The sequence below is a fragment of the Ruditapes philippinarum genome, unplaced genomic scaffold (assembly GCF_026571515.1).
Source record: "Ruditapes philippinarum isolate M1 unplaced genomic scaffold, ASM2657151v2 ctg2793_1_1_1_1, whole genome shotgun sequence".
Taxonomy (NCBI): Eukaryota; Metazoa; Mollusca; class Bivalvia; order Venerida; family Veneridae; genus Ruditapes; species Ruditapes philippinarum.
In genome coordinates, this window is record NW_026862096.1 from 3,272 (window position 1) to 16,117 (window position 12,846).

At 31.5% G+C, this 12,846-nt stretch overlaps 1 protein-coding gene across 4 annotated transcripts in view; it reads left to right on the plus strand.

Moving 5' to 3' along the window:
* The first annotated feature begins 10,297 nt into the window (after positions 1-10,297).
* LOC132717901 (centrosome-associated protein 350-like) overlaps positions 10,298-12,846 on the plus strand; it is a 114,271-nt gene continuing 111,722 nt past the window's right edge. For 3 of the 4 annotated variants that reach the window (XM_060701481.1, XM_060701482.1, XM_060701483.1), the window contains exons 1-2: positions 10,298-10,481; positions 11,837-11,906. In XM_060701481.1, coding sequence (XP_060557464.1) covers positions 10,435-10,481; positions 11,837-11,906 — 117 coding nt within the window. In that variant the 5' untranslated portion in view covers positions 10,298-10,434. The remainder of the gene's footprint in view (positions 10,482-11,836; positions 11,907-12,846) is intronic. The other variant, XM_060701484.1, reaches the window with a different exon arrangement.

Sequence of the window (12,846 nt, forward strand, 5' to 3'; positions counted from 1 at the left end):
TCACTATCAGCACTGGTCTCTTCATGAAAAAGTGGCTACACTTATTACTGTCGAGTAAGAGCCTATTTGCAGTTATATTATTTATTTAGCAGATAAGAGATTATTTTACTTTTTTCTATCATTGTATATTTATCTCGAAAAGTATCCAAGTTTTATTGTTTTTTATTTACTTTGCACTTTAAGATTTACTCTTAAATAGTGTACTCACACACACAGTCCTACGCATAAACCCAAGATTTCCAGTTTTCCCCAAAAATTTCCTATCTCTGACCAGTGATGAGCATTTAATTATAATTACATGCTTGTCACAGTATCACTGATAGCAGCACCCTTGGATGTTTTATGACCCTATCATGTTTCAAGAATGTATCGTGTAAAAAGCTGGGGGATATAGAGAACATTTAAGAAATAAGGAAAACTAATTTAAGATTTTCATAAGCTACACTTTTTTATAAGAGTTAAAGACAAAAAAGATTAGATTACATTTAAAAAAGTTTTTAATCACTTACAACTCACAATGAAAGTACTTGTGTAAATTAATTTCATATAAAAGGCATATTATGCCTTAGTGATTTATATTATTTTCCTTTTTGAGAGGAGGCAAAATAATGTTTAGTAATACTATTAATGAATTCAAAGCATTGTTTATGCTTATCATTCAATTTGGTACAAAAAAAGAAATGTAAAAAAGGTAGAAAAATATAAACAAAGAATTATCTTAACTTCAATACAAAATCACTTTAACTATATACCACTTGCAAAAGAACAGAAAAGAAAGATAAATTTGATGACCTTTAAGGTATTTTAAGGAAACCATAACTGGACAAACAGCAAGCTGGACTATTTAAATGCTGGACACAGGAAAGGAAAAACAAACTGTGACAAAAATCAGTTATGATAAGATACAGATATATGTCTGTATCGGTATATAGAATTTTTTGAAATCTGAATTAAATAAGGAAAATTCTGAGTATCAAGGGATGATTCTGAAGATACTGATGCTAGAGTTATGAAGCTTGTCATGTTATTGTTTAAAGTTAGAAGTAAATTCTTTCATAAATAGAGAAGTTAGAGCAAAAAATATCAGTGTAAACAAAATCAAGTTCAAGGGGAAATAATTCTGGAAATATTCATGCTAGAGTTATGAATCTTGTCTCACATGATAAGGAACATATATTTGAAGTTAGAGGTAGATACCTTAAGAAATAAAGAAGTAAGTAAAATAAAAAAAAAGAATAATTTTTGAGGAAAAAAATGTATGTTCATATGATAATTCTGGAAAAATTGGTGCTAGAGTTATAAACATTGTCACATATGATGTAGTTGATGATGAGAAACACATGTTTGAAGTCCTTAATTTGAAATAAAGACGTTAGAGTAAAAAATATTATTTTCAGCAAAATTATAGGTTCAAGGGAATATAATTCTGGAAATACTAGTTTAAGATTTTGCACCTTATCACATGATGTGGATGATGATAAGGAATATAATATTATGTTTGAAAATGATACCTTAAGAAATAAAAAAATACAGATAAAATAGTTACTGCATATAAACATTCATTTAAAGTATGGATGCTGACGCCGACTTAGAAACCGAGGTGAGTAGGACAGCTCTCAATATACTTAATATAGTCTAGCTAATAATGAAAATATCACTTACCTGGTCATTTAATTAAGACTTTACGGTAAAACATATATCTGTAAACAAGTGTTTTTGTTTTTTGTTGTTTTTTTTTTGGAGGGGGAGGGGGGGGGGGGAGTGGGGGTTGGTGGTTGTATTCAGTAACGTGAGTAACAGTGACACTTAACTATGGAACTTTATTAAATTTTATTAATAAGATGATTATTACTTATAAAGATATGTAACAACATAAAATTCATTTAATAGCTAACAGTTATCTTGTGATGTAAAGTATATTTACAAATAATTGCTAAATTTCACAATTCAATTGGGCCGCAGACCAATTCAGAAAAAAACATGGATAAAAAAGTGAGTGTATCTTGTGAAAAACTACATCTAAAGAAATTTGATCCTTCAACGTTAGGGCCATTAGATAAGAATACAGAGGACCAATTAATGATGACAAGACTCTCAACTCGGTGGACGTGTTAATGGGAGATATACAGTTAATAGTGATTTACTAGCTGATAAGCCCTTACTGAGATTCAGCAGGCTGGAAGGGTTTATGCGTAGGACTGCACATATAACCTGTCAAGACCGAAATATTCTGCATCTTAAAGATGAGGCAATGAACTTATATCTACTCTCTCCTTTTGTATTTTGTTGCAAATCCAAAATGTTCCGTTGTTTCCTGTCTATATATTTTGCTAGAACGTTGTATAATGTTAAACTTTATTGTATTGTGTTGTATTGTATTGTTTTGTATTGTATTGATAAATTTAATTAATTTATACATCTTAAAGAACATTCAAATTACATTAAACATTTTTATGTATATTGCAGATATTTTCTGATGATATATCTGTGATATAAACATGTATATTTAAGTACGTTTAAAACAGATTATCATCAACATTATAAGATCAATTTTCTTTTATTTGAAATAACGTTAAAGTATAATTGCCCGTGCTCGTACTATAAATGACGTCATTAAAATGTAACGTGACATTGTCTTCAAAGTTTATTTTAATTCATTGAAAATTTGTATTTAAATTGTATTGTTTATGCATTTCTATCAAATTGAATGTATTATCACACTTAGTATAATGATGTACTATGTACATATCAAAATAAAAAAATGTTCTGTTCTGTTCTGTTCTATTCTGTACTATATACATACATACAAACAAACAAACATACAAACAAACAAAAAGATTTATAAAGAGTGTCAACTGTTTCTTTAAAGCAGTTGTGCGTTCACAGATATATGGTTGTACATTTGTACAAACATTTTTAAACAATTTATAAACAATTATTTGTACGTGCAATGTCATCTATGCAGGAAATGCTAATAACAGGTGGTGCCAAAATGCTGTGTATACCCTTAACGATTACACAACGATTCCGTTAATGAATTTTACTAACGACTGATTAGCGATATGGTAACGATGCTTTCTGGTTATGCAACAAAAACAATCGTAAAAATAACTAACGTGTTCGTTACGCGATCGCTAACGCTTTCGTTAGCGTGATTTTAACGAAAGCTTCTGGTTACTCACATTCCTAACTAACGATACGCTACAAGTAAACATAAGATTTGAACTTTTATCAAGTTGAAATTAATTACCTGTACATTGTAGTCTATTAAATTTAAATGCATTGGCTGCGGTTGTATTAACAAACATATTAGCGAAACAAAGTAACCACAATTAAATGATATCATATTCGACATTCAAGTATAATCTTTCATAAGCATCAGCTTAATTGCTATGTCACTGGTTTACTGTATGAAAATTGTTTGGTCTTTGGGCCCCGGGTCAGTGGGTTTGAGTGCTCCCAGCAAACAAAAGACGTTGTACCAACGTTGTACTGACGTTAGACCCTGACGTTGGGTAAACGTTGGCAGAAGGTTGGATTTGAAAGTTTTTTAGACGTCAAAAACCGACGTCTATACAACGTCATAAAATGACCTTTATCCAACCTTTTCTGACCATAATCCAACCTTTTCTGACCATTATCTGACCATAATCCAACCTTTTCTGATCATTATTTGGACATAATCCAACCTTTTTCTGACCATAATCCAACCTTTTTCTGACCATTATCTGACCATATGCCAACCTTATCTGACTAAATTTTCTGACCATGATTTAACCTCATTCAAAACTTTTGTAATATGATTTTTTTTCATTTTAAAGCTCTTTAATAGGGTTAATAAATAAGCATTCTTATGATTTTAGCAATTTATTTTATACTCGGAATCACAAGTACAAAACAAAAAATGTGGTACTATAACAAATGCAAGATTTACATAATATTTTTTGAAACTATTAAACTTGACGGTATGTACTTTAATAACGCTTCATGTATTAATTAAACATGTTTTAGAAATAAGATGAACAAAATCCTTCTTGAATATTAACACTGACATTTTATATAGCAAACATCCATGCATGTGTTTTTTCTTATATCACCACTGAACTGATCACTCTGAGTTTGGGATTTTTCAATCATCTATCCAACTCACTGATTGTATATTTGTCTTTGTATTTTATAACTGAATCTAGATCTGAATGTTAAATGGAACAATATTCTGAATATTTTGTTATAACTATAAAAAGCAATGTTCATGTATCTTCATAAGTATTCTAGCTTCTTTCGTCCTCCTACACTATGTCGATCTGGGGCATACTTTAAGCGTATCATTACCGTCTCCAACCTGAGATCTCATCACACTTTCTGAAATTAAAAAAAAATAAAATAATCAGTTACAAGTGCAAGAAATAAATCACTTTTACATATTATGATTAAACGAAATTCTAACAAAACTCTCCAACTACTTAAAAAGATACTTATTATTTTTAATTTAGTTTAAACCATGTAGTTTCGTGTACCTACTGTATATATCTATTAATTTTGATAAAAATGGCTTCGTGAATTTCATTATAAAATCAAGGGTAATAAGATCACTGTATTTTCTATAATATTTTGAAATATACCTGTCACAAAATCGTTTTCATTTTTTTCCCTCTAAATATTTTCATCTTTTGACAAATGTTGAATTATCATAATTTTCAAAATCTGAAAGACGAAATATAATCGTTTTAGAATTTAACCATGTGGTGGAAGGATGTTTGTCTTATACAATAGGCAAAATCCAATTACTATTAATCTTAGTTAACTCATATAAGCGCATGAAAAACTGATATAACAAATACCAAATTAATTCTACTCTCGCAAAAATTGATATTGTTATTTTTTATATATTCAATGTACTTTGTACAAATGCTCATACAACATCAAAGAAATTCACATGTTACTGTCATTTTTATAGATATCATCTCTGCCCAGCATGATCTGGTCTGCTAAGTGTATATAGGACAGACTGGCTTAGTGTAAAAACGTTTTATGATACGAGCATACAACTTGTTGATAAGCAGGCTAATTAACAAACTATTACTTTTATTGATTTATAACTTTCTGATTGATAATATGTTGTTTGATTACATTAATAAAAAGAGAGCTAGTCAAATACAATGTGCTTTCAGATATACCTTACCAAAGTCGTATCATTTACATGTATCAAATGCCATGAATCATTATCATAATATAAGAAACACATGGTATGCTAACAGTATGGGTAAAGTACTTCAATTAACAACGAGTAGTTTAACAACTACACAGATATCAAAATCAAACTGCATCTGATACATGTGTAAATGACTGGTACCTCATATAAGGGAAATTCATGTTGATAAGAAATAAGTGGAAATTTTATTTACCAGCATTTGAATAATAAGAGTCTTACATACTGCATTTAACTTTTTATTGATTTCAATTGCTAGGATATTTCCTACCATTGATTGTGCATTTATTTGGCATGGCGATATGGTGTGGGAAAAATGATCCGATTATACAGACTGTTCTATAGCAAATGATAAAGTGTTTTTACGTGGAAACAAAAATATTTATCTCGCGAAATCACGTGACATTAAGTTTTACCAGTCAAACATTTCAATGATCAAATAACCATCGAATCCATGCAAAAATGCGGTAAATTAGCATTGAAAAACAATATATAATGTTTGCATACCTTTTTCCTTTGTTTGAAATATACAACTGTCAACCCGTCGTTTTTTTGTCCGCCAATACAATTGAATTTCAAATCCGATAAGTCGCAAATTCGAATTACTAAATTATTTACCTATATAAAATGAAGCCTTCAAAAATGATAACAACTTCATTGTAAATTATATAAACACTTCTTAGACTAATTCGAGGAGATAATATATTATTTAAACGAAAATAGAGCAAATATATTTCATACTGATCTGCGACTATCCGTTTACAGAGCGCCACCTATCGAATATCGTACGTTAGCCACCCACGTGATACTGTTGTTTTGATGGAGAAAATAAATATATAATGTTCCCTTTCTAAACTTAAACTTTAAATTCTCGCTGTTTATGCTTTCATTTATGTATATTTTGGTTTCATAAATTAAATTCACCAATTGTCAGATTACCGACCAAAACCCGACGTCGAATCGACGTCAAAATGAAACGTCTGTTAGACGTCGGGGATTCAACGTCGATTTGACGTTGTATGAAGGTCACCGACGTCGCGACCAAAATTCAACGTTGATCCAACGTTGGGTCAACGTCGGGTGTTTGCTGGGCTATATTTTCCTTGAATACCTAACTTGTTCAGATGTGTGTTGAGGAACATCAGTCATTGATAAAATAGAGGAAAAAAAACAACCCCTAAAGAAAGTCCAAAACGGCAAAATTGAAAATGTTGCAGGTTCCGTTTGATAAAGCCCAAATTAACACTGTCCCGGTACTGGCCACGGTATCGCTACTGTGTCTAAGCTGGTGAACCGAGGTGTTCCGTGGTGTTTTTCTGAGAAATCAAATTGCGTTTACACACAAGGTGTATTCCCGGTTCAGAACCCGATATAGCACCGGATATATACGATAAGCGCCGATGCTAAATCGGTGTATTCCCGCTTGATTCCGGTGGAAACCCGACTAGACACGGTTTCATCACGGTCCATCCCGACCATCGCCGTTTTTGCCACGGTAATGCTATTGGTGATGCCGGTTCTGTGCCGGTGACGCCCTGGGTATGCAGTTTATGAGAGTAAAACTGACTGACCACGTTGACATCAGTCATTTGGTAGACAGCAGAGATGCCATCCGAAGGAAAGGGGATGGAAGTTAGAAAAAAAACTGTGTCTACAACACCTTCAGAGGTTGAGGTACCTGAAGCTGAAAATGCACCAGCTGAAGAATTTTTCCTTCTCTCATTTAACAAATTGTCTATGCTCGTGTTCCTTCTCTAAACAAAATTATCCAAAGTAGCACTTTAAGTTTATATATTCCGGTTCTTTTATCGGCATGAGGTCGTTACACCACCGTCTATCATCGTTGTATAACCGTACTTGTCTGCAATATCCGGGACATTACCGGCTCCAACCGGAGCGTTGTTGCCAGTGACCTCAATGTACCCTGGCTCTACTGTAGCTCTGCCTGTTTTACCGTGGCAACATCGTGTCATCACCGGGACTTTGCCATTTGGACATTGACTGACACTCATCCCGGTTTACTACGATTTGTCACGGTATGGATGCAGTATAGATACCTTGGTTTCCCGGCAATTCCCTGTTCCAAGCCGATAGAACACGGATTTGGCCTTCCCCTCGGTGAGTGCCGGTGAGCCCTGGTTGTACTAAACATTTGAAGACAACCGTGGTGATATCTCAGTTTGTTCCGGTTCACCATGGTTTGTCCCTTTACCTCACGGAATTTCAACGACCCAACGCCGGTTAACCACGGTTGATCATGGTTGACTAAACCGTGGCAAACCGGGACACTCGCGACAATATCATAATACTTTTAAGATGTTGTCAATCAGGGTTATAAATGAAAAAAAGAGACAAAAGAAAAATACTTATTTATCGAGACTTGAATTTCAATTATATCTTTCTAGAGTACGCTTTCTAGCGTCAATATTATATTATTATAGCAGCTCAAATCCTCGATATTTAGGTTCATAAAAGAAAACAATTAAAACAAAAGATACTTTTTGTTAAATGGCAATTTACAGTAAAAAAAACTATGAAAGCGTTTTAAATTAAAATACTACTACTTTTAATCATGATTTTAACATGAATTTATATCTTGCGACATTTAACGGTAGTGTTGCGACATTTAACGGTAGCGGAAATTCGTGCGACATTTAACGTTAACATTGCGACATTTAACGGCAAATGATTTTGCGACATTTAGCGGCAGTTGCGACATTTAGCGGTATTGGTGCAACATTTAGCGGTAAGTGCGACATTTAGCGGCGTTGCGACATATAACGGCACCACACTGCATTTGTTCTTTAATTGTCTGCCGACGCCCTGTGCCTTCTTAACGACGTACACGTACCGACGGGAGAGAAATTATTAAAGTATCGCTAAGATTCGCCATGTTTAAGTATTCTGTTTTTCTAGTGCTTTCATTCGGGCAGTTAACCTATCGTTGAAGTGATCTTTTATTATTAAACACATTAATTACTTACCATTGCGAAAGTCCAGTTAAAAAATGGGTGACATGAAGGTAGAATGACGATTCGAATTTCTTGAAAAAGCTTTGAATTTCATGTGAATAAGTGGAAACTTGATCTCCAAAAATCACATGTTTTCTCCGATGCTCAATTTTGAGATCCTTATGGACCCCCGTTTAAATGTTTTAGCACTATTTTTCAGCCATACAGATCGAATTGGATCACAAAATTTTGTGAACTGTGGAACTGTAATTACTTTTCATTAAAAAAATTCAACTAACATTTACATATTCACTTCAATTTAGTACCACAAAACATCTATGCATATCAACAATTCTGTCAGCTACAGATTTCCTACAGTTACCGATCTACATGAGATTCTCTCAAACTTAAACAGAAGACATTATTGACCTGCCTCATTGCCTCTTTGGAAACAAACACTGATGATACTCAAAGTATGCATTCGTCATAATTATTAGTCAAATTACAGTCGAACTTACTAAAAATTGACAAGTATTCAGTAACTAGCTTCCACCTGTATATTGCACAAGTAATGTTGTCATTTTTGCAGAGCGAAAAAAAGCGTGCAAAGCGAGGTAATAACTGTTGAAATTTTTGAATCAGTAATACAGCGTTGTCTCCCTTGACTTATTTTGTACTCGACTGCCTGAAATAAATAATAAATAATAATAAAGAAACTCTGTTGACGATCAGTTTTCTTAAAAATTATCATTGTTTGTATAAAGGTTCACCTAAAATATTTGCTTAATTGGCACTTTATGGAACTGAAAAAAAAATGCTATATTGCATGCAAAATTTAAACAAAATTTATCGTACAGTTTACGAGTCATGGATACGTGTCTGAATAAAAGCTTGGCCATTAGAAGTGCTCTTTTAAAGAAATAAGGGAACTTTAAATAATCTAAAATATCATCATTTTTTCATATTGACATTAGAAGTGCTCTTTTAAAGAAATAAGGGAACTTTAAATAATCTAAAATATCATCATTTTTTTCATATTGATAATTGTTAAGAAACAAATAATAATATTCAGACATTAACAAACGACTGAAATAAAATAATTCTTCTCAAAATGGTTGAAATATGTGTAAAACTGTTACCCTATCCCACCATTAATTTTTTAAACACTTTTTTACCACTTTCCTGTTTAGAGTCCCTTATTTCAAAACTACCTTGAGGTACTGTCCTTAAAAAATTCAGAAGTTTGTTAAATTTTAATTAGTTTTACCGTGTAGCGTTAATTTTATGATATTTTGAAAATGTCGCACCTTAATAAAGAAAAAATATCTGTTACAGGTGGTAATATTTAGTACCAGGTTTTAAAGAACAGAAAAACAAAGAATTTATTTATTTTCCCTAGGACAAAAAAATGGTCCCAGATTTTCCATGTTTAAATTCTAAAATTTGGTGAAAATATTAAAGATTTGAAATTAAGGATACGAAAATATTTTTAATTGAAACATCTTCATAGATATGTTATCTAACATGATTTTACTTTAATCTGTTCGGGTCTTGTACAGTGGTAGGCTTGCCTTAGCTAGATCAAATAAGTAGGAAAAGAAAGCATTCTACATGAAGGCATGGTTAATCTTTTATACATAAATATAATACATCAAATCAATTTCAAATTAATGCCAATTAAAAACAAATAAATCACTGTACTGTTGCCTAATGTTCACGATTATTTTGTTTACAACATTTCACAGTCATGCGTAATTCTTTCACCAGTCATATATATATTTTTAAAGAGCTTAAATTGATTATTTATTAATTAAATCAGTCTGAATCTAAATGTAAACAATTAAGGAATATATATAAATTTCGCCAGCATGTGTTAAACGTGCAAATTTCCCGCCAAAAGTTGTCCTGCATCAGGTCGACGGATACATTAATCGATCGGTGGGTTACGTTTCTTTTTCAGCGGCGAGCCGATAAAATCTTTCTAGAAATTTTAAAATTGAATTGTATCCGATATAGAGCACCGATAAGTTAGGATCAAAGGACAAAATAAAACAAATACACTGTTCTTTACAAGCTTTGATTTACGTTACACAAAACAACGCGGGTTTTAAAATACCTTTATCAAAAATGGAATCGCCCATCGAAGCGTAGCGTACGCTTTTGACAGTTTAGTGTAGTGTATTGAAGGATATAGTATACATGTTTGTATGTGGAAAGTATTTCGCGTATATTCGTTGGGATTTTATGATTGAAAATGTATGAAATTGGATAGAAATGTCAAATATTCGTGTAGCCTTGAGGGTGCGTCCCCTGAACGAAAAGTAAGTTGCATTTATTGCACCATCTTTCGGACAATATAACATCTTTGGGCCATTTAAACTCATACCCTTTCTTCTGCTTCACATGTGATTACTCCTTTCATTCTATGCAAGTGGCTTCTTCCGGTGGTTTATCCTCATATAAAATAGCAGGAGATTGAATCATTAGTGATGGTTGTAATCAGTGATAATTATCTTTTAAAGCCATTTCTCATCAGTTTTGAATTATATTTTTAATTTAGCTTTATATTCAATAATTTGTAAGCATCTGTTTTAAAATATGATTTTGCAACAAATACATAAAAATTCTATCATAGTCATATGCATTTCAAAGTTATATTCATAGTTAGTTTATGTAGAATATGACAGCTTTCCCAAATTCTCATTTAAATACAACTGCCAGACTTTATGTGAATTTATTAATAATAAATAAGTTTAAATCGAAAAAATTTATTTTTTTTTAATTTTTTATGGGTTTTTTAATTTTTATTTACCTTTTAAAAATAAAGGGAGTTTTCTTTTCTTTTACCTTTTGTTTAAAATTGAAGGAAAAAAGGGAAGAAGCACACAAGTATGCAATATTCCCCATATTTAAATCCCGAGTAATGCAGTAAAGAATTTTACAATATTAGGGAAAAGAAGGTAAAATGCAAAAAAATTTTGACATATATATGATAAATGACATAATGCATGACATCAATTATCTACAGTGACAAGTTGATTGATAGTAACATTTAAAAGGAGCTGCATGATATTATATATTCTTAGGATGAGCTTCTTTTTGGATATCTATAATATAATTATGCAGATCTATTACTTATTGTATGTTATAATTAAGATGAAAATGATATACATATTAATATTGTATGTAAAAAATAACTTCCACAATCAACACTAGTACAAAATGACTGGTTCACTAACTATACACCCAGGAATTAAGTGGTCGTCATCGGAAATTGTCTTATAAGTGACTGCATATATAAAGGTCCTCAAAAATGATATTAAATTTTAATAGCAAAACAACAAGAACAACAAGAATAACAGAAAAACAATAAAAGTATTGTGCATTATTATACAACAATTTCAAAAAACCAATACAGTCTGAAGTATTAAAGAGTCCAGCATTATGTAGTTTCAATAGTTTGAAAATATATTATGTATACATAATATTCTTGCATGAGATGGGCTGCATGTTTTTTAATTTAAAGCAAAAGTATGATCCATAGATTCAATTTTAAATGAGATTTTGATTTGAAAATCTTGCATCGGTACAACGTTTTCAATTTTTTTTAACAAATGCATAAAGATTTACATTTTGTAGTTTGTACTAAATTTAAAGTAATATGAACTATTTTCAGAGAAAAGGACCAAGGCTCAAAAGAAATTGTGAGAGTAAACAAAAACTCTGTGAGAATTGAAAATGACAAGGTAAGTACTGGTATATGTGAAAGATCCAGTTATTGTTTTGGTCAGTAATGGATTTTTAAAACTACAGGTATGGAGCACGAGCTTCTAAAGATACTCGGCAAATGTGGGTTTTCCCATCGAATCCCAAGGTACATACTAACTTGGAAAATTTATCGACAATAACTGCATTATTGTGAAAGATCACTTAAGTGCACTATAAATCTGTGATATAAAAGTAAAAGTTTTTTTTGAACCCTGGGATAAGATTGGACAAACCCACATTTGCTGAGTTCCAGGTAACATCTATTGAGGTTTTAATTGTTAAATGTTGAACATCACCATTTAAAGACAAAATTATCATACTTATAAAACTTCAGAGGCCTCTGTGCTAAATGAGGCTGGAGGCTTCTGTGGTAATTGATGCTCATGGCCTCTGTGACAGTAGGGGCTCACACGTCGAATACAGCCTGAGAAATTTGAATTATTTCAGATGAAGTAATAAATTGCAAAGGATCAATAGACAGTTGGGAACTATACCAATTTCTGCTTTCCAAAGCCACTGTATGACATTAACCATGATATTATGATTTAAAACAAACAGCAAAAAAAACGTAATAAAACTAATTGCATTTAAGTAATTTTAACTGAATTTTGCATTAACTTTTAATATGAACTAAATTTAATCATAATTGTAAACAAAATTGTGTTGTTCAAATCAAAGTGAATCATGTAACAGTAAATAAAAAATGTGAGAATTTTTCTTTCAAAATGTAAATATCCTTTTTACACTGATTTTGAAGTATTCATTTCAAGCTTAAAAACTAAAAGTTTAGATATATAATAACAGAATACCATTTACACTGGCGAAAATTTTCTTTTTAAAATATTTTTAAATAACTTAAATGCCCTTTACTCTGGTGTTATGAAATTTTTGTTTTCACTGAAATTTTATACTTAGTCT